At 40.2% G+C, this 22,228-nt stretch overlaps 1 protein-coding gene across 1 annotated transcript in view; it reads left to right on the forward strand.

Annotated features, from left to right (window-relative positions):
* Window positions 1–22,228, forward strand: part of PARD3 (par-3 family cell polarity regulator) — a 737,069-nt gene that overhangs the window by 421,614 nt on the left and 293,227 nt on the right. The window contains exons 9-10 of the mRNA XM_019528913.1: window positions 14,350–14,475; window positions 16,373–16,755. Coding sequence (XP_019384458.1) covers window positions 14,350–14,475; window positions 16,373–16,755 — 509 coding nt within the window. The remainder of the gene's footprint in view (window positions 1–14,349; window positions 14,476–16,372; window positions 16,756–22,228) is intronic.

The raw sequence follows: 22,228 nt of genomic DNA on the forward strand, positions 1-22,228 counted from the left end.
GGCGCAGGAGGAGCCATTGGAGGCAAGGGGAGCACAGCAGCACCCGGCCACCTACAGCCACGCCAGGTACAGTTCCACCAAAAATTGCATGCTGGCTGGGGATGGCAGGGCTTTTCTGCTCCTCTAACCTCCAGCTGTGGCTTCTGTTCCTGGTACACTGCAATGCTCTGGGCAGGTGGAAGCTTCAGCCCAGTGACTTCTGGAAGCACATAGAGATCTGGCTCCAGCTCCCGGTTGCCTTCCACCTGCAGGGGCTGCTCATCATGCTAGGTGGGTGGAGCAGAAGGAAGGCAGCTGGAGCCAGAGCTCCACATGCTGAGCAGAAGCCACTGGACTGAAGCTTCCCACCTGCCCACCCAGAGTGGTGTGGCAGGGTGACAGTGGCAGCGGGAGGTGAGGGAGGCAGAACAACCATGCAGGCCCTGGCCAGTATGCGGCTTCTGGTGTGGCAGCAGTTGACCGGGTGCTGCACTAGGATGGACAGGGGGTGCGGTGGCTGTGGGTGCACAAGTCCCCATGGTGGGTGACAGCCAGGCTCTGGGCCTGCCTGTGCCTCCAAGCCAGCCCACGCAACCACAGGCACTATTAACATGTCCTGTGTGGCCAGTCTGGCTGCCAAGGTGCCTGGCCACAGTTGCAGCAGTGTCACCTCTGTGCTTCTGGCTGGCCAGCTGCTGCCCATGCTGCTGGCCTGGGCTGTCACAGGACCACAGCCAGCTGGGAAAGGCCCTGACCCCACAGCCTGCCCTGATCCAGCCCTGCCAGGTCCTCTCCAGCTGTCTGTGGCTTCATGACAGCTTGGGCTCAGGGAGCCGGGAGCAATCTGGGCACACGGCTCCAATGGCCCCATCATGAGCTGCAGCTGTAGTTCTGGGTGCATGGCCAGATGCCGGCTGCCATGGGCCCACCATCCACCTGCTTTGCCTGAGGGTCTTGCTAGGGGGTTGTGCCGGGCTGGCCCATGGGCACTGCTAAGGGGAGCTATGGAGGGGCTGCCCAGGGGTGGTGTGAAGTAATTTCTCATGTCAGATCCAACATGGCTCACTGAAGCAATCCTGCACACTCCAAATCCACAGAGCAATCCTATGCATGCCAAATTTGACATCAAGTACACTTACGTGCCAGATCTGCAACTGGCATGTGGGACTGCCATCTGGCCTATGGGGAGGGATCAGTTAAAAATCCGCTAACGACTACATGTTGACTAACTACTCAGTTGAGCAGGCTACACTGTGGTCTTTGTGCTCCTTTCCTTTGGCTAGTTTTCAACTAGCATTCATTTGTTGTTGATGTCAAATCCATTTTCAAAGGAAACAAGAAGAAAGGGATTATCTCAACCAATAAAAACTTAATTTTCTGATCTGAACTTCAGCACTAGAAGAAAAGAATATAAGGTCAATGATGACATTTTTCTTATTATATTTTATCATAGTTTCTCCGTACTCTATAAATTCCAGTGCAGTAAGTGTTCCTCCTTTGATTAATGTAATATTTGACATCCTGGTGGTCGTTTGGGTAAGGTAAAGGGCTGGAATTAGTTACCTATCCCTTAATCGATAAAGTGTCATTGACGAAACCACTTCTCTTTGTCCCTGCTTCACTGTCCATAAAATGGGGATATTTATCTCCCTCTTAGTAATGTTGGAAAGTTTAATGAAAACAAACAAGCACACAGTGTCTTCAGGGAAAACAGCGTAGAAGCTGTTGTTATTTTATAGACACAATAGCCATATCTATAGGTGTGCTTTACTGCAGAGTATGCTAATTAACTGCAGGGTAAAGCATCACTGTCTACATGTGTGACAGTATTAGGCCACAGTAAACTAATTTATGCTGGCGTAAGATAGTACTGCTAATTTACTGCAATGAAATGCACATGTAGACAACTGCCACTGGTGTAAATTGCACCTGGTCAGCTGACTGGGGACCAGACTCCTGTCTGCCATCTAGCCACACGGCTGCCCACTTTCAGCACCCTTGTGTCCTGGAGATCCTCTCTGCTGCCCAATGCTGCCACCCAGAGCCTAAGGCTTAACCCCCCATGACACCTGCCAGCCCAGGCCTGCTCTGCTCTGGCTCAGTTTGCTGCTGTCCCAGGTGCAAATATAGATGCTGTGCCTGGGTGTAGTTTGCTCTAGCTCAAATTGCTCCAGAGTTTATTGGTTTGCATTAATTGCACATGTATGCAATCTAGTGTTGCATTTACACATGCCCCTGATTGCACATTTGGTACTTCATAGTACTAAATGACTGCACAATACCCACTGGTACTGCACAGTCCTAGTGGTACACGATTATTTTTAGACGTTGTATTGCTGTAGTATCGGGCTTTCTTGCTATAGCTCGTTGCTACTGTGACACAGCATCTCATGTAGATGTGCCCAGTGAGACTTTCTTTTATTGATACATTTTCTCATTTTTTTTCTCATGTTTATATTGCAAAATCTTTTCCCTCCTTTTTTTTCCTAAGGAGTTAAGTTAGTATCTAAATAGACTTTCATCTAATTCTTCCGTCAGTATACTAATTACAGTAGCATTTTACAACTCTGACATCTTTTATCTAAAAAGTCCTGTATGTCTTCATAAACTTTATACTCCTATTAAATCTCTGCAGTACAGATGCCTCAGGTGTGGAGGGATGGATTGCAATGGTGCCACAGAGTAATTCCATATTGCACAGTAATGAGCAAAAGGGAAAATTTTGCCATGGACATTTGGAAAATCTGTGCTTTAAAGAAAACTCTGAAATTCTTAATATCTAAACAAATCACAGGAACTGGATTATGGCATCTCCTCTGAACCTGCCCCTCCACTCCTTTACTTCCTCACATGTGCATAATTAACTGTGAACTCATGGAACTTTTAATGGAGAGGATTGAGGTATTCCTTGGTAGTCTGAATATTGTACAGTAATCCTTCTCCCCACCCCAATACAAAAATATTACAGTAAACCAGACCATTCAAAATTAAAGACCTTAACCTATACCGTAATATAATTTGGTTACTCTAATCTTTATGTGAATTTGTTCTCCAGACTACTTAGAAAAATTTAAGAAGAAAATGTGAAATAGCACAGAGTAAATTTGCTCACATTTCTCAGCTTAAATTACACACCAGAGTCTGTTAAAGTTGTAAATATTCTCAGCGTGTATGTGAAGACACTGAGATGTGCACAGTTCCCATACTAAAAAACTCATATAGATTTTTCCATGCCACAGTGTTCGTATATTTTCATTTCCAATATGTGAGTGCCTTTATATTCCAAAGTTCATAAATCATTTTTTCTTCAGTTTTTTACCATAACTTTGATTCTTTTGCTTTACTTGTTTAACATACAACAACCTGAAGCAACATCTAATAACTATTTTCTATACTGAAGCTCTTTTATGACAGTCTTTATTTTGCAACTACATTTGTGTCATAAAAAATGACAATGTACTTTTGTCCTGATGTAGGAGAGGTGGTGTCTGCATTTCTGTTGAAGCACTGAAAATGTTCTTTGTTTATTCCTCTCAGAGAGTGCCAGCTTGAAGGCCATGGATTGCAGCTATAATTCTCAAAACTGTAAATGATTAGAAGAGAGTCCTTTTGGTACCAGTCACGATCTATTTCTTTAACATCCAAATACGTTGCTGCTGAGTAACTCAAGACATTCTTTGTCTGATGTCTTCCTCCCAAAAGTCCTAAAGAGCTTCCTCAGCTCTCCCAGCTAACTTACTTATTTGAGGAGCCCAAGACCAAATCAGGGTAGATCCTTTGGAGGGAAAATACAGAATGCTGCTATCCTGCTAGGTGTGGCAGTGAAATGTTTTAATATTGCAGTAAGGGTTCTGGTTAGTGTCCATTTTGGGATCTCTCTGTCTTGACCATTTAATTTAATAGACAAGGCAATTGGCTTGGCTTCCTTGTCTGATGAAATTTTAGTATCTTTTTTATTTTCTAGTCATACCTCAACACCTTTAATTGCTGTCCAATTTTGTGTGCATGATGCCTATTCATTCTTCTTTTGTTTCAGAATCAATTGTTGTTTTACTGGAACAGTTCATTGTAGTTATTGCCTCATACGTTTGCAACTTCCTTTTACAAATTTTAGTTGACTTCTTCCTTTTCTGTTTCAGTTGCTTCAATTACAATTAGATTGTTGGGAACAGGTGAATAATTTCAATGTGTGCAGTGGGCAGTGATGGCTGAATCATATTCTGGCATATTCAGTGTAATGTTCTTATTACTTTCACTGTGTTTACACTGTCAGTTTTTATTAAGACAAATTACGATCATTTCCATACAGCTGGGTGGCAGTTGTGGGGAGTTCATGTTTTCAGTGAAGAACTCAGACTAACTCAAGCAATTTAGGTGTCAATAAAACATTTGCTGCTTATTTCCAGTTTTATCATTGGTTCTAATTTAGGCTTAGAATTGAAATGTTAACACGTGTGGCTGAGTTTATTTTAATTGTATAATTAGGCTAATGAACCCTGTGGAAATATAGTGGAGCAAGCAGTAATATAATCTAAGCAGTTAAATTCCTAATTATATATCTAAAACAAGTATAAAGATGGAAGATCTCAGTTGTTTGCCATCTCTGCTCTTTTCCCCTATCAGTTGAAATATTAAGCTGATGTAAAACACTGTGAAGATCAGCATTCATTTATTGTTATTATTTCTGCAGGGTCATAGGTTTGCAGAGTGCTTTACAGAGCTTATATAATGCTAAGACCTTGTCTTGCAGACTTATTAGTAGTCTAATGCTTTGTCTGTTCAGGGAATACTTTAGTTAGAAAGTATGTTAACTAATGCAATGCTAAACATGATTTAGCAACTGCTATAGGCAAATCTTGTGTAGAATCATGCTACCTGGCTACAGTTAAAAACTAAGATGATTTAAAAAAAAAAAGTAATTTTAACATTACTAATGATTGAGATTTGTATAACAACATGCTTTCTAAAATTTTGATTTTTTTTTTCTCATTGGGTCTATATAAGGCCAATGCACCATGCTTTTTTATATATAAGAAAAGCCTTATCCTGTCTGTCCATAATGCTTTATTCACACTCTGATTGGTTGTCTTGGCAGCTCATAACAATGCTGACTAAAACAACCATAGTGCTCCAAGAGCGTTCCGGATAGGAGGCAAAGGCATTGCAGAGCGCTGCCATGATGGCTGGGATGGAGGGGATGGAGCCGGCCCCTGGCCCTGCTCCCTGAAGGCAGTGGCAGCATGGTGTGCTGGCCAAGGGGGACTGAGGAGGTGGCAGGGAAGGCTCAGACTCCCCCTCCCCCCACCGTTCCTGGGAGGCAGTGGTGGGAGGTAGCAGCAGTGTGGGTGGTGGATGGCAGCGCTCCATCCCTGCCTGCCTCTCCCCCACATCATTCCTGATGGGCTATTGGCTATTGTGTATATATATCCTTTAAAGTATAGTTGTCTACTCAAAGACAATTCAGTAAAAACGGCACAGTGGATTTGCCTTTTCACCATAGACCCAGCTCCAATTATCTATCTCTGCTTTCTAGTTTAAAGGAAACTTAATTGAACAACGAACTCTGCAGAAAATTTCCGGGATATGAAAATCAGACTGGGTTTTCCTTTCCTCATCGTGAGTGTCCCAAGCCAAACTAGGGTAGTTAAAGTGTTAACTGCAGTTGCATTGGAATTATTTCCATGATAGGCCTTTTCCACTGATGCATTGTTCTGCAACATGAACAAGATTTCCCCGCCCCCCCGAGTCAAAATTTAGTGGCTGCATTAAGCCCTGCATTAACCCTTAATGAAAGTTGCCAGTCATGGATGTAGCCTGTGAGGAATCCTGCAGTCTGGTCCATCCGGCGGGGGGGAGGGGAGGAGGTAGTGGTTGAATTTGATATCTCTAGTCTGACAGACAGCACAGCCTGTCTACTTCTGCATGCACTAGCTTCCCAGTCAGAAGCAGTATATCGACATTAAACTGACCTTTATCATCCTCATGCAGTCCCACATCTAACTTAGCTATATTAATTTTTGATTCAGGAGCCACTTTGTACAAAGACAGCACAAGATTGTTGAGCTTAGTGCTGCTTTTTTGCTGTGTTAGATGTACCTTTTGATTCCATGGTAAGTTTGCAATAAAAACTGCATCTTTTACTGTTGAAATGAGCACGTTATTTGCAGTTATTGTGGCAATGAACATGAATTTCCCATATACTTCAATTTTTAGAGTAATGTAGAATAGACATGTAATTTATAATCACATTGTTATGCTGAAGCAACACAAGAGACATTTTATAGAATTTTGCCACTAAGTTTTTGCCAAGTTTTAGGGAAATGTATTCCATGTCTGACAGAGTTGTACCGGAAATTATTCTTGAGATTTTGTTTAAACAAATCGTATGCCCTTTCCCCACATGCAGACATGTGCATGTGTGTGGCTAGGGACAGAAGTTACACATAAACCAGTTTAAGTAATCAGAAACTGGTTTAAACCTGTAACAGAACAGTAGTTCAGTACACATAATAAACCTGGTTGAATGTAGTATCAGAATTAACTAATTTGGGTCAAACCTGTCCCAGACCCCTTCCTGGTTCAAGTTAAATCTCACAGTCTTCCAGCATGCTTTTCAGGCCTGGGCTGGGCTGTGCTCTCTGCTCCAGCAGAGAAGGGGGTGGGGGGGCAGGGACTCCTGCCCCCCTACCTCCCAACAAACCTCATTTAGGGTCTGTGGCCAGGGAGGGGGGGGGGGGGGTTAAACTTCTCTTCCCCACAAGTACAGAAATGCCTTGCCCTGCTAAAAACTCACTGCTGGCTGCCACTGTGGACTACAAATCCCAGAAGCATTTGGAAGCAGGAAGAGGAAGTGATGAGCAACTCTGCAGAGTCCTGCTGCTGTAATTGTGGACTGCAAATCCCAGAGACCTCAGGGAAGAGGAAGCAAACACACAGCCCATGCTGGCTACATGCCAGAGCTGTGCTGTAGCATTCCTCTCTCCCTCTTCCCCTCCCAGCTTCTGCCTTTAGCCATTGCAGGTGTATGACTGCATTTCCTGAATTAAAAGTGAATGTCCAGTTGTTTCTCAGTTTAATCTCTGCAGTTTGGACTAGCCTGCAAAGACTGAATAGGTTCAGCTTCAGGCTTTTTGACTGTCTGTATTTAGCCTGTGCGTGTACACAAAAAGGGATACTGAGATAAAATGTCTAAATGCTTACAGTAGGTGACAGAAACTAGGAGGATACTTGGTTCAAATTTGAATTAGAACATTCAGCCACTTCTAAATCACAATTTATGCCACTTTAGCTATATGTATCTTTCCAACTGTGAAGTTAGGTAAAAAAACAAAACTAGATGCTACATTTGAGCAGAACACTCCTGCATTAGTATAACTTGTAGGCTTTGTTTAATGACAGTAATTGAAATGTTGACATGTATTTTATTTCTGTATTATGCTACTTTATCAGTGGTTAGGATTAATAATGTTTTACTAGATGTAAGGGCTTATGTGGATAGCTTTAAGAAATAATAAATCATGCAGAAAATAAGATGTGTCCTGCATTAACAAGAAGTTAATATAATTTCAGTAGAATGAATAAAAGTAACAATCAAGAAAAAATGTAATACCCCAACACTAATTAGTTATGTTTTAATAAAAAGAAATATAAGGAGTACAAAGTGTTGCGATGACACCAATAGGCAGCAGAGTTTGAGTAGATTGTTGTCACCATAACACTTAAGTGGTTCGCTGTTGAAGAGACTTAGGTACTTGCTGTTTAATCATAGAAATGAAAGATCTGATGCCATAGCTATGCACATGTGGTGTGCCCTTGACACCATTTAGGATTTGTGCATGTCAAATGCATGTAAAATTTTTGCTAAAGTGGGGTAGAATGGAGATGGATTTCTAGAGTTCACTTTTTTAGGAGAGGAAGTTGAATGGATGTGAAGTTACAGGGATATATTTCTTCTCTACACATTGATCAAGGTACAGCAGAATAAAATTTTTTTCAGCTCACTGTACCATGGATCCATTCCTGATGGCTCCATTTGAGAGCTATGCATGGGGAGGTTGGACAAATTGTCTCCTCAATCAATGGCTAGTATAACAGAGAATGCACTGTGTTTGGTTAGTGCTTCCTTTTGTCATCTACTAGTCTTTGCTCCTGAGCAAGGAAAAGATATTCAGGGTTGCAACAGATATCGCTTCTCATTATCTTTGTGACACCATAAAAAAAATGATGGTGGCACAAAAGACCAAAGAGACAGGTGTCCATACCCCTTGTGGCCACAATGGAAGTGTTATTAATTTGTGCAGCTATTTAGTGGTGGGCATCTATTTACTTTATGGCACGAGAGTGCTAGAAGCCTGGAACTGTCTTGCTCTCCAGCTGCAGGGAGATGCTCTGGGGACTTGAGGGACCTGATCCTGAATACCCTGGGGATTCCAATACAGAATTGGGCCTCTTAAGCCCTGGAAGTGCCTGCCCAGCTTTTTCTTTTTGCACAGAAGGGCCCTGGGATTTCCAGGATGTCTTGGTATAGGGGGAAACCGCAACTTTCTTTGCCCTGAAGATCCTGGGGGAGCATCTCTGTAAGTGGAGAAAGCCAGGAAGTAGCTCCCAGGGCTTGAGGGGCCTGCTCCTACACAGGAGTTCTCATGTGCAGCACCAGGCCCCTCAAACCCAGGAGAGCACATCCCCTGTTCTCCCACAGCATCAACTGGCAGGATGTCAGACAACATGTTTCACCCAGTGAAGCAGATCACGTCCCAGCACAACTGACCTACTTTATTTAGTGATATATGTTTCTACTCTTATTTTGCTTATAGCAGATATGGAATTTACTTAAGCCATGCAGCTCTCAGATTTTGAATGGCAGATGGACAGCTGCAAAAAAGGCAAATGCAGTTTTGGAATGCACTGCAGATTTATATTGAGTCTGTGATCTATCACGACTTCCTGATCCTTTTCTGTAGTGCTGCCATTCAGCTAGATGTCCCCCATTTTGTATTTCTTTATCCTGAGTTGTAGCACCTCTGGGTGTACTGCATGGATGGGCAGGAAAGGGTAGTGGTCTGAGGGATGGATGAACTATGGCAGTCTATGATATCCTGAATTTGGCCTTCAGGCATACAGTACACCTCCTGGGACCCCAGATCTGGCTAACAAATTGGTGCTTCTCTCCCCCATGTAAGGGAGGCACCAACCACTCCCATTCTTTTCTTCCTTCTTGGTACAATGATGCTACAGCCCCTATTACTGGGGCCCTGTGCTTCCTCCTCACTAAACTACAGTGTCCTATGGGTTTTGCCTACTGATGTCTTCATCTCTGCCTTTTCCTTAGCTGTTCCACCACAGGGATCTTTGAAGCCGTTGCTGACTTCAGTCTGCTCTTCTTGAATTTTGGGGACCCTCCTTCTTTGAATAAGATCTCCAGAATGTTTCTACTTCTCTTTACCCTTTGGCCTTTCCTGCGCCAGGCTCTCGTAATTAATCCAAGTAATCTTCATTTTCCTTGATATAAAGCAGTGTTAGGTACCTGTGCTTCCAGTCTATGAGTCTTGTCCTCCAAGGTATCTGCAGACGAAGTGGTGTTAGCGAACATGGCACATCCTGCACAGGTCACTTCTGCTGACCCACTTTCCATTTGTGCTTCCTTTTTTCATGGAGGACACCTAGGCTGCAAACAAATGAAACAGAAAAAATGGGAAGAGACATGGAGTAATTAAGAGAACAAAATGGCCAAAGCAAGGAGAGTGTGATTAGTAGAATATTCATGACCATTAAAAAGGAAAAACTGTCATTAATGCCTCTGGAGGAAACAGTGGGAACGAGCAGGAATCATGTAGATTACAATGAGCCATGAAATCAATTGATTCCTTCAATTGGGAGTCATGAATAGAAATGCTACTGCTGAGCAGTGTTGTAAACTTTGAGTGAAGTAGTGAGCAAAGCGTGGTGTGACTACACCCCTCTATACTGCTCCCTCCTGCCCCCTCTGATCTTCCCCGTAGCTATTTTACAGCAATTCCATGTTTCTGTTCTGGGCAGGAAATCAGCTTCAGTGCTTAAGACAATGCCCCACGTTTTGAAGGGTAATTTGTGGGAAAACGTGTGTTTAGCATGTGAGTGAATATGGTAGCTTAAAATAAAGTTAAAATGTTAGGGTACACGTGTGGTACTAGCTGAACTTAAAGCATAATAATGCCATTTAAAAAAAACCTAACTCTGCATCTGAAGGAAAAATATGCTGCAGTGTAGAAGGTCATTTACATCCTACTTTCATGTTTTGGAACCTTCTGTTCCTCCTCCTCACAGGAGTAAATTTAATCCAAAAAAGATTTCACCATTTCAGTGTTTTATTGTTTTTCTCCTACTCGAACAAGGTGAAAATGTTTGAATGCTCACTGTCACTTAAAGGGGGAAAGAAAACCTCAAATGGGTAAGAAATAACCCTCTCCTCCCACCCCCTCCCCCTCATCACAATCTTTCCTCAAACCCCACTCTTGGGCAAACAAACATAGAAAGATGATGAGTTTCAACAATTTCAGCAACATATGGGTGAATGAAAATGGAATGGAGCTTTTTTGTACACTTGGCCAGGACTTCAGCTGCATGAAAACTTTGTATGGCATCATTTTTATATAAGTGCATGCAGACATTTTTACTTTATTTAATTTTTTTTTTAATTAGAAGACCAGAAGTTTTTTGATAATCAATATTTTATGAATGTGATTTTCCCCATAATTGACAGACAGAGCATCCTTTTAACCTTTTAGGTTATATTTTTTTAAAATTGAACCTGTAGAAAGGTTTTTGCATAAACTGTAAGAGGGACAGTTGTAATCAGTTTATTTATTTTTTTTAATTTAAGACCTTTTCGACCTGATTTGTGATAGACATGAAATTGTTATGTAGTTATCTAGAAATATGGATGAGTAATATTTTCATAAACTTGTATATCCTAGTCAGTGAGGTAGGGTTCCTATATGACTATGGTTTATTGCAAGAAGAATGTACAGGAAAGCCACACAATAGATTTAGATAATTATAACTAAGCTCATATTTGAAGGACAGCGGGGCAAGCTATTAACTTTTGCGGATCCTGTCTTTCGTAGATTGCAAACCTTGTTTTGCCAAAGTTAAATGCTTGTGATCAAAAGAAGACTAAAGAATTAAAGGCATTATTCAGAGGAAGAATTTGTGGCATCACTTGTCAGAGCCTATCTAGGGAGGCATGCTGAGACACAGGGACTCTGGAGGAAATGTAAAGAAGAACAGCCAGGGTCAAGAGTGATAAGCCATGAGGAAAAGAGAGAGCCATGTCTACTGTCTGTTCTGTTGTTCATAAGAGCTTTTCTCTAAAATGCTTTTGGTCTAAGGAAGTAATATTTTGCTTTAAAGAGGTTGTCAGGTTATTGTATTAGGCATTGTTACTGTACTTGGAGGGAAGAAGATTGCAAGGAATGGAACAAGCTCAAATCAGACCTACTACAGTAAGAGCAGCTACTGCTGTGGGGCTGGAGTCAGAGGGCATTTTTTCATATGTAAGCACCGCAGTGCTTAGTGCTGTGATGCTTGCAGTTGTGTAAGTGGTGAAATGCACGTCGATGCTGAGAAATTGGTAGCAGCGCGCTTTTGAACTAAAACACATAGAAGGTGCTTTAGTTCAAAAGTGCGCCGCCACCATTTTCTGCATGCTGATGTGCATTTCACCACCTACACAGCTGCATGCAGTGTGTATCAGGTCACATGTGGAGCAGACTCGCTTAATTGAGTCTGCTCCAAAGCGGCAGATCTCTGGTATGTCATGGGACAAAACAGTATGTGTATAAATGACCTGAGAGTAGAAGAACAAGCCTAGATGACAGCTAGAGGCCTGAGACCAGGCAGACTGACCACTTAATGGGATCAAGAACTGTGGAACCAACACACATGATTAATTTTTGACGTTTGTGAGAGATGCTCTGCCAGTCCCCAGGAAAATAGTGTGAATTACATTTTAATGAATTAATCACATTTCATTTGATGGTTTGTTATTTTAGTGACTTCTAGTTTAAGATGATAAATGCTATTTTTGACATTATTTGTTTATCTGTGTGGCCCTCAACCCTGCTTCATATTAATGCATCCAGAGGATTTAAATGTTATAAATATCAACAATAACCTTTCTATTCTGTCTGAGCTTGCTTGGGAAATCTGATTTGATTTTTTTAAATTTGATTGATCTTTAAATGGGGTTGATTTTATTTATGAGTGTTGCATCTGTGGGTATGTATGAAGAACTTGTGGATGGAAGGCTAATTAATACACTCATTTTTCAAGTATGCCTGATTCAACACATACTCAAACTCCTAGGTAATAAGTATGCTAGGAATTTCATTAAATTTTATTTGCTGTCTTATACATGTTAAGGTATGCATGCCCTTAAATATCTTGGCATATCAGGGCCTTAGTTTGGCAGACAACCAGATCTAAGATCATGTTGTGGAAAGATTTTTAAAAAATTTTGCTTCAATTGTGTATATAGTCCTGATGCTTTGGAGCACTGCATTTAAGATTTTTTTTTTTTTTTTTTTTTTTTTAAGTGCACTGTAGGCCAAGCATAAGATGTTGGACTGTCAGTCTGAAGCATGTATTCTTAGGGTGGCTAAAATATGGGCATTGCACACCATCTTGTCAAAATGTTGCAAGCCTGACCTAAAAGAATGACTCTATGATTTGGAAATGATTTAAGGTTAAATGTTTGCTCACCACTGTCTTTGAGAATTTCAGCAGGTGTGGTTTTTTGGACCCCTGTCCAATAAGAGGTAGAAGGAAGGGTAGAATCACACCTATCTTATATGTTGAGCTGGTGCTCAACCTTTTTGCCTGGCAGATTGGGTGGGCAGTGCTTGATCCCTCTGTGGGCTGGATCCAGCAGGGTCCCATCCAGTCATGCGGAGGGTGGAGTTGGGGGCATTCTGGTCCTGATCCCACTATGTAGTAGATGGGGGGTTTGGTCTCGCCACGACCTGGCCCTGTTGGGGGGAGTGCGCTGTGACCTGGCCTGTACAGCCTTGTGCGAGGAGCGGGCATGGCCTAGCCCTAATTTAGACCTGCACGGGGAGAGCATGTGGCTCAGCCCCACAGGAGGAAGGGGGCGCATGGCCAGGCCCCAACCTTGCCAGTGGGAGGAAGGGGGGGTGGTCTGTTTCAGATCTGGCTCTGTTGGGGAAGGATCATGGCCCAGATCCAACTTGCCCTGTGGGGCTTCAAATTTTGGCAGTGGGGAGGGGTGGCAGTCTGCCACTGTTCCCCTGGCACCAAATTTCCCAACCTGGGGGGAGTGCCACAGGCCAGATTCCACACTTGGCCGGTGAGCTGGAGGTTGAGCTCCCCTGTTACAGTATGTGCATGTGTGCGTGCCTCAGCTTTCAGGGGCTGAAGCTCACTTCATCAGATCTGCTGGAGTGTGTGTGTGTGGCGGGGGGGTGTCTACTTCGGCTAGTCAGTAAGGTGCAGATCTACCCTGCCTTCTACTTGACTTCAGGGTAACACAACCAACTATGCCTGTTTGCAGTAAGAGCTAGACAGAGATAGCCACCTCACTGCAAACAGACCACTGTATGGTAATTGCTTTGTGTTTCACCTGACCTAGCCAAATAAGAACTGGTTACTTCAAGGTAAACTGTCAACTTCAAGATCACACTGCTGTCTACAATTTTATTCTCTAGCATTTTACAGCAGCTAAGTTTAAATATTACAATGACAGAACAGTATTAGGGTAGGAGGCTTGTTTTATTTTTGTTGTCTTTTCTATTGCTTTACTCGGGTTATATTCCATTTGGCCTAAGTAGGGTTCCTAAATCTACTCATCCCTTCATTTTAGGTTGCTTTTTTATGTATTACAACTGCATGTTTAATCCATGTAGAAACAATAATGTAGCTCAGGTTTCCTCTATCTAATGGAAGCTTTGAATTGTAAGGTAACTTGCTCTACTCTCATTTCCAACACCCTAAGTCAGAAAATGTAAGCTGTTACCTTGGAGGTGTTGCTGATAGCTAATTGTTGAAGTTGTAATTTGGAGCTAATTGCCAAAGTCTCTTGTACAACAATACATGTAGTTGCCTTGCTGAATTTAAATGCAGGCATTACTACTATATGCATCTTTCAGAAGTGTAATGCCCTGATAGATTTTTTTGTTCTGTGAAAAGTGGATACTAATTCAGATGTTGTTTGTTTGTATGCTCAAGATTTTAAACTTTGATATCCTTGTCCAAAACTAGTCTTTCTTTAAGCAGTAGTTTAGGATTAGAGTAGGTTTAGTGATTATCATGAAAGTATATTAAATCAGTACAGAGGAAATATTAGCTGTGTAATCATTTGTAATCTTAATGTTCCAGAACCCTGGGGTTATTAGTAAAACGATTGGAGAAAGGTGGAAAAGCTGAACAAGAAAACCTTTTTCATGAGAATGATTGTATTGTCAGGATTAACGATGGAGACCTTCGCAATAGGAGATTTGAACAGTAAGTACATTTACTGTACAGTATATTGCTTTGTTTAACCTTTAACCACTGCATGTTGCAGTAATTTGAGGAAATAAAGTGTTTAAAAACAAATCGTCTAAGTGTGCTCTTTTTAATAAAGGAGAGATACAGTCTGGTTTCTTACAGCATTAGTGATTTTTAATTAGTCAAGCTACAGCACTACAGAAGAACTGCCGTCATTAGAATGTATGTAGATTTTGTTGTTGTTGGATGGTTTATGGCTCTTTTCTTAAACAATATGGGCCCATTTTCATTACCCACTAATACAATGAGTCTGGTTTTATTTTGAAAAATAAAGCAGGATTCTTGTTTTATTATAAACAGTGTGATGTTAAATATATTAAGACAATTTGGAGTCCTTTATTTGACATTTTAAAACGTGTGTTCCTTCGTGTGGAAGTATGATATTGCACAAAAGTCAATTCTTCCCTGCAGAAATTTGTGACATTATAAATATTTGCTTAGGAAGGGGATGAGCTTTGATGGAATCCCAAAATGTTTAACCAAGAAGGCTTTTTAAAGTGACATGCAAAAATAGTTGAAAGGAAATGAAGTAGAGAGAGAATAACTTAATCAGAAAAATATTACTGAAATTCCATTTAGAAGTAAATCTGAAAATAGTAATTTACCTATCAATACCTCATGTGTTGGTAGCTAACGGAATAATGTTGTAAACAATGGGCACATCTACACATGCATTAATGTGCCGTTGTTACTGCGCCTTAAGTTCAGTACTTGTAATAACAGGTACTACCTCCGTGCATAGTAACTGGTGCTGTTGTGCAGTAGTGCTGGCACACGTTTTTTAGTGATGCTAATGTACAGTAGACTAATTCTTCTGCGTATTAGTGTGTTAGCACAGCTTTTGCCATGATGCGGTAATGCGCGGGAGAATCAGTCTACTGTACAGTTAGTGTCTCATGTTGATACACCCTAATAGATGTATATTTGTAGTCAGTTCCCATAATTCCTACCATAGATTGGGCTACCATTGTACTCAGTACTGCACCACCACACAGTAAAAATAATATTTTTATCCTGAAGAACTTATGTCCTGAGGTCTTGATCCAAAATCCATTGTCAGTGAAATGGCTCCTGCCAACTTTGTGGACTGTCGAACAGTTCCTAAAGTCCCTGTTCTGCAAAGGCGTATACATCTTCAGTATTTAGCAGGTGCCTTGTATTTACTTTAGGTTGGGATGTATAGGGCTTCTGATGAGCATGAGCTTAGGGTCATGGGTTTTTTTTGCAAGACTGAAACCTATGACAGCAGACAAGTAAAAGATATAGATGAGTATCAATGTACATTAGATACCAATTTTTCTGTATATTAATGAATTGTTCTCAGTTGGCCAGTTTATTATAGGCATTTCAGAAGATGACAAATTTTGAAGGAGGACCAGGAAAAGCCATTCTGTTTTCAGGTTTTTATGCTGGGAAACAGCATATGTGAAAGTGCAGAAATGCTTCATTTCATGTTAGGTGATATTGTAGTGAAAATCATATTTAGTTTGCATCAGTGTTGTAATTACTGTAAGTATAGATACTATCTTTCTGGAAAAAATGATCCTGAATTTAAATAATAACACCATGTTCATCTCCGTAATTGTGGTAGAAGTTGTTGCTGTAATGTATAAGGTACAGAGTTGTTTGTTGAGCATGTTTAGCCATAGTTTGGCCCTATGGCAATAAACCTTACAAAAATCAGCCACAGTAGATGATTAATAAACAGATTCAGGTTTTTGATTTGTGTTTTAGTTTCAGTAAATATGTCCATTGGCTCACATTTCTTAATTAACATCAGTAATTAGGCTTGTAATGTCTTGTAGTCTGCCAGTCTTAATTTGCTAATTCTCTGTTCATTTTTTAAACTTAGAGCACAACATATGTTTCGTCAAGCCATGCGTGCACCCATCATGTGGTTCCATGTGGTTCCTGCAGCAAATAAAGAGCAGTATGAACAGTTATCCCAAAGTGAAAAGAACACTTACTACTCCAGCCGGTTTAGCCCTGATTCCCAGTATGCTGACAACAAAAGTATTAACAATACTGGACTTCACACTTTACAAAGAATATCTAGAGCGGGTAACCAGTCAGACCAGACAGACTCTTACTTGCAGCTACCTCACAGTGTGAATTCATCAGGGAAACCACCATCAGGCCTGGCTCCATCCCCTCAAAAAGTTCTTACCTCCACTGCAAACAGTGGATATAACACCAAAAGGATAGGAAAGAGAATTAATATGCAGCTGAGAAAAGGTAAGGAGTTAATGTGCTTTTAAAGTTATTTATGCTGAAATTATATATTTAGTATGAGTACGTGTGTGTAATTCTATTTGTATCATTAACATAAATGGTCTCACTCTGCATTTGTTCTTTCAGATTAGTCATAATATTAATGAGTGCTGAAACCATATGGGAGTTTTCCTAAAGCCTTTTATGCGAGTATGTTCTGTATATGCAGCATATTTTACAAAAAACTGTTTTAGAGAATGATAAGGCACTCTCTAAAATATTAACTGGGGCAAGTTTTTGTACTTTTCCACCTGTGAAGCCAAGTGTCTTGCTTGCCATAACTGTTATACTTTGGGACTAGGCAGGTATGAAAATATTTATTTAGTTAATACTTTTTAAAACCTCTAAAATGGCTATAGTTCTGTATTTAAAAATGTTGTGATGTTAAATCCTACTATCTCAGGCTCTATCTACACCAGGAAATAAGTGTTTTGGATCCAAATGGTACAAAGCTGTTTCTGACACTGCAAGATAAGAGTACAGTACTTATAAATTCTGATATTTCCTATGTAGGGCCTTATGCTAGTTTAATTTGAGTTTGGGGTTAAGTCAGTTTGGGGGAAAGAAGAAAACTGTGTTTATATTTTTGTGTGTGTGTGTGCATGCGTACATGTGTATGGACTAGAGTCTCTCTTTTTTTCTCCTCTCTAATTTATAAGGACTGTACACTGCTTACCATAAGTCAGTAGTTACAAAAAAGTTACCATACAGTCATTTTGCGATATGGCAGTTATTTCACTATCTTTAAAATATAAGTTAATTTCTAACTCTGCCCTTATATTATAACTGTTGACAAATTACTTTTTTATGACCTTGCTTCATAATGTCTTTATGAAGTTTAAATAATTTTAAAGCAAGATGTATTACAGTCTGCAGGAAGAAAAATTACATTTGAAATTGTATAGTGAACAGTTTACCAATATGACAATGTATACTACATTGACCATATTTTACTTAACATTCATAGAAAAAGTTTTCCATTTAGTATTAATCTTTTCTCAGACGGAACTGAAGACAGAACATATTGAAGGCCAGAGATTTACTGTGGCTTCAAAATTACTAGGATATCTAGTTTCCTTCTAAAATTATGCCTTCTCTTATGTGAACTTCTCATGAACTACCAGATTGCTTATTTCTGGTAACTGAATTTTAAGCTCTACAAACTTTGATGACATAAGGTTGAGCTGACAGTTGCTTCTTCAAAAATAGTTAAAGCCATCCGCTTAAGACAGCCTGCTTGGAAAAAACTTACTGTCATTGACTAAGGCAAGAATCATTGGATTTACAAGTATGCCCTCAGTTGCTACACTGATTTTACCTTTTGGGGGCATTTAATGGAATGAACAAATAGGAAACCTAAGTTGTCATATATAGCCACATCTGATTTTTTTTAAACCTTCTCTGAAAATATAGCTCCACATAGCTTATGCTTATACACCATCAACAGGAATTGTGACTGTATGCTTGTTGGCTAGAGGAGAAAATGTATCTTTTTTTCATAAACCATTTTAAAATGCCAAGGTACTGAGAGAAGGACTGCAAGCATGGCTTTGTATTTGCTAGAGCAGACATCCAGGCTGTATTATGGGGTTCTTTTCGGGCTCTGTGGAGATTTGGCAGGTCACATGATCCCAGCTCTTGCCTTTGTGTTTTACCTGAAAATCTAAATTAGAGATAGATAGAAAATGTTTAATGCATTTCTAATATAGGATAGCCATAAAAGCAGCTGTTGCAGTTGCCCCAAGGATGTGATATGAGCATGAATGGAAGGGAGATGGAGTTTCTTAGGACCTGGTTCATGCTCTAAAAAAGTTGTACATCTCCTGGGCTAGTGAACTGTTGCACTGAATATTCATATACAAAAAAAAAATACAATTGTTCTTTGTTTATATTTAATATATTTAATTAAAAAAATAAGCCTTTCAGCTTAGTCTTAAGTCTTAAAAAAATCTCCTACAATAGATATTGGAAGTTTGCCATTTTGTTTGTAATAAATTATTTTTATTAGAAGAATTTCTATGTAAAGACAGCACGTGACTCAGAATGTTAATAATGACCCATGATAATTTAGTATCCTATTATTTATTTTTGATATTTTACTTCATTTATGAATATCCATGCTGGAAAGAAACATGTCTTCTCATCGTGATTTTTTTCATATGATTACTCTGAGAATGTACATGCAAGAAATGAAGCAAGACGCTTCGGTATACCTCCAAGTAGTTTATTATAAATATGAGTGCAATGGGGACATTGATTGTCTTTGATTATATCTAATGAAGGATGTTGTAATAATAGAGGCTTTATAGAAACTTAACAAATGTGCTTTCTTTGCAGCTAACAGACAGCAGTTATTTCACCAATTATCATCATTAGATTAAAAATTCCTTATGGGGTGCATTAAGTCATACAAGCATGTAAGGCTTCAACTTCAATTTCACTTCTGATTTAACCAGAGTATTTTGGAAAATAATGCATTGTGTGTGAATTGACTTTCTTCAATGTAGAGCGAGGCCTTTGCATATTCTGATTGTGCTGTTACATATTGTGTGAACTATGCTATATAAAATTACATAATAGGATGGCCTTGCTGTACAGGCCTTCATAATTATGATTTCTTAATATTTATTGCCATTTTGGCATTTTAAAATAACCCAGTGTTTCATAGAAATTAGCTCTTTAATAAAGTCAGAAGAGAAGGTCAGTCATATGTTTTAGTCCATGCAGAATGTTTGTTGGCTTTTGTAAATGAAAATTGATATCTGTTTATCTTTCCTTAAAGGTCAGGCCCTGAACTTTTAGCATACAGGTTTAGGGGTTATTGCTGATATTCTAATACTATTAAGGCCTCTGTATTACAGCCCCTATTCAAACAAATTAAGATAGCAAAAGACATGACAGCTATCTTGTGCGGGTTTTTTTATTTGTACGTTGTACAAATGGGTATACAGTAAGTTTAAAGAAGAAATTAAATTTTAAAAAATCCTTTCAGATGATAAGGCCAGTCACATGCCACTCAGAATATTTGGCTAAATTTTGATCTTGGTTACACTAGCAAAAATACAGACTAATTCTTCATTATATCAGCTATACTAGATTTAAGGCAGTACAACTAAGCTGAAAAATCTGTCCGAACAGTTATGAATACAAAATATCATACTACAAAGAAAATGATCCAGAATCCCTCTGCACGTACTCGATAACATATGTTTTGCTTGGAAGTTGCTGAAGGACTGCTTTCAGTCAAGCATCACTTCACTTGGCCAAATATACTGATTTTGAAACAATATGGAGTATCTCAAGCCTGTTCTGGACTAGAAGCTTCAAAATGGCTTTCATATCACCTTGATGCAAATTTGAGGAGCTTATTCAAAATGAACTCAATGAATTCAAGATGCACAGAAGATTTTTATTCGCGCTGGAAAGAGGTTTTTATCTAGATAAAAATTCCTTTATGTAAAATGACCATGGAAGCAACAGAAAATTCTAATTCTCAAAATACTCCCGTGTTCACTGACTATTTTATATTAAGTACTGAGTTTACCCTAAGTAGGGCCATGGACAGTCTGGCCATTGGCAAGGCCCCAGGAAAAGGTGGCATTCATAGAATCATAGAGAAGTAGAGCCGGAACTGACCTCCAAATGTCATCTAGTCCAGCCCTCTGCCTGAGGCAGAATCATCTGTATCCAAACCATCGTATACAATCCATAATCTAAACTCTGCATAAGACTGCTGTCAACCCTGACACCACAAGGCTAACACCTGCATTGAACAAGTGGGGACACAGGACTGAGCTGACAGCTCCAGGTAGGCCCTGCAGAAGGTGCCATGGCCACTCTGCCTAGCTCCACGGTGGCCCCACAAAGCGTGGGACCAAGGGTGGCCACCCGGCTTTCGCCATGCCCTAGGGATAGCTCTGCATCTAGGATATAATCTTCTTACAATGACAAATCCAAGAAAAACGCAGGGGTAGAGGCGACTTTTTTATATTGTCTTCATTTACCTGACTAAGGCCTTTTACCTTATCAGCAAAGAAGATCTCTTCAAATTATTGGAAAAGATTGGCTGTCCACCAGAACTCCTCAGCATAATCTGCTTGTTCCATGATGAAATGCAAGGAACAGTTAGCTATGATGAATCAATATCTGAGGTTTTTGAGATTCAAAGCAAAGTCAAATAGGTCTGTATCCTAGCCCCAACCCTGTTCGTGATTTTTTTTTTTTGGATGTATGCTTTTGGGACCACCACTGAAGGAATTTTATGTACATATACACTCAGATGGAAAAGTATTCAGCCTCACATGCTTTAAAGTGAAGATTGAAGTGCAAAAAGTTTTGATTTGTGAGCTGCTGTTTGCTGGTGACACTCCACTGATAGACCACATAGAGAGTGACCTTCAAACCCTCATCAGTCACTTTGTTTAAGCCTGGCAAGAGTTTACCCTTAAAATCACCATCAAGAAGGTCAGTGTTATGGGCCAGAACATTGATTCACTATCAGCGGTCAAAATAGGTGAACGCATATTGGATGTTGTAAGTAAATTTACGTACCAACAACCTGTGACTTGAGACAGAACTGAATACCTGTATTGGCAAAACATTGGCTTTCACGAGCATGCCGAGCAAACTGATGTAGGACTGACCATTAAGATCAAGGTTAAAGTAGATCCTGCTTGCATCATAAATGACTCTTTTTACAACAGTGATTCCTGGCTGACCTGCTCTACCCAAGAAAAGCACCTAAGCAGCTTCCATTCCTGCTTTTGCTGTATTCTAGAAATTTCCTGGTAGGAGAAAGTTGTCTACTCTGAGGTCTTGGAGCATGGCAACATTCTGAGCATCCATTCTCTGTCAGCATCAACTTTGGCTTGGTCATATGCAGACAACAGATGATGGCCCTATACCTAAGGATCTCTAGTATGGAGAACAGTCTATTAAACATGGAATGAAAACCAAGAAATAAGAACCCAACATGCAAGAAAAGAAGAAATCTCAGGAACAATGCTGCCCACATTGAGAACTGTTAACATGAACTTCACATGCACTGAGTTCTTAAGGGATTGCCATTTAAGAACTGGGTTCTACAGCCACACTTACCGATGTTCAATTTCTTACTTAGTGCAAAGCAATCGTCTTGCGAGACAGACGGATGCCTATGTCTATTGAGCAAGCCATGATTCCTCTTTCCCTCTCTCTCTAGAAGGGTTCTGTCTATTAGACTTGTTTTTTATCTTGTTCCACTGGCCTAATGATTGTTTAACTCTTTAATGCAAAGAAAGCAGCTTTGACAGGAGAACATGAGAGTAACTCAGCCCCAGAATACTGCCCCTGTAGCCCAGTGACCTGGGCACTCCCCTAGGAGACATGTGATATAGATTCAACTTGCCTCAGGCACAAATGAAGGGATATAATCCAGGCCTCCCAAATCCTAGGTGAG

Source organism: Crocodylus porosus, unplaced genomic scaffold, assembly GCF_001723895.1.
Source record: "Crocodylus porosus isolate Cpor-Errol unplaced genomic scaffold, CroPor_comp1, whole genome shotgun sequence".
Taxonomy (NCBI): Eukaryota; Metazoa; Chordata; order Crocodylia; family Crocodylidae; genus Crocodylus; species Crocodylus porosus.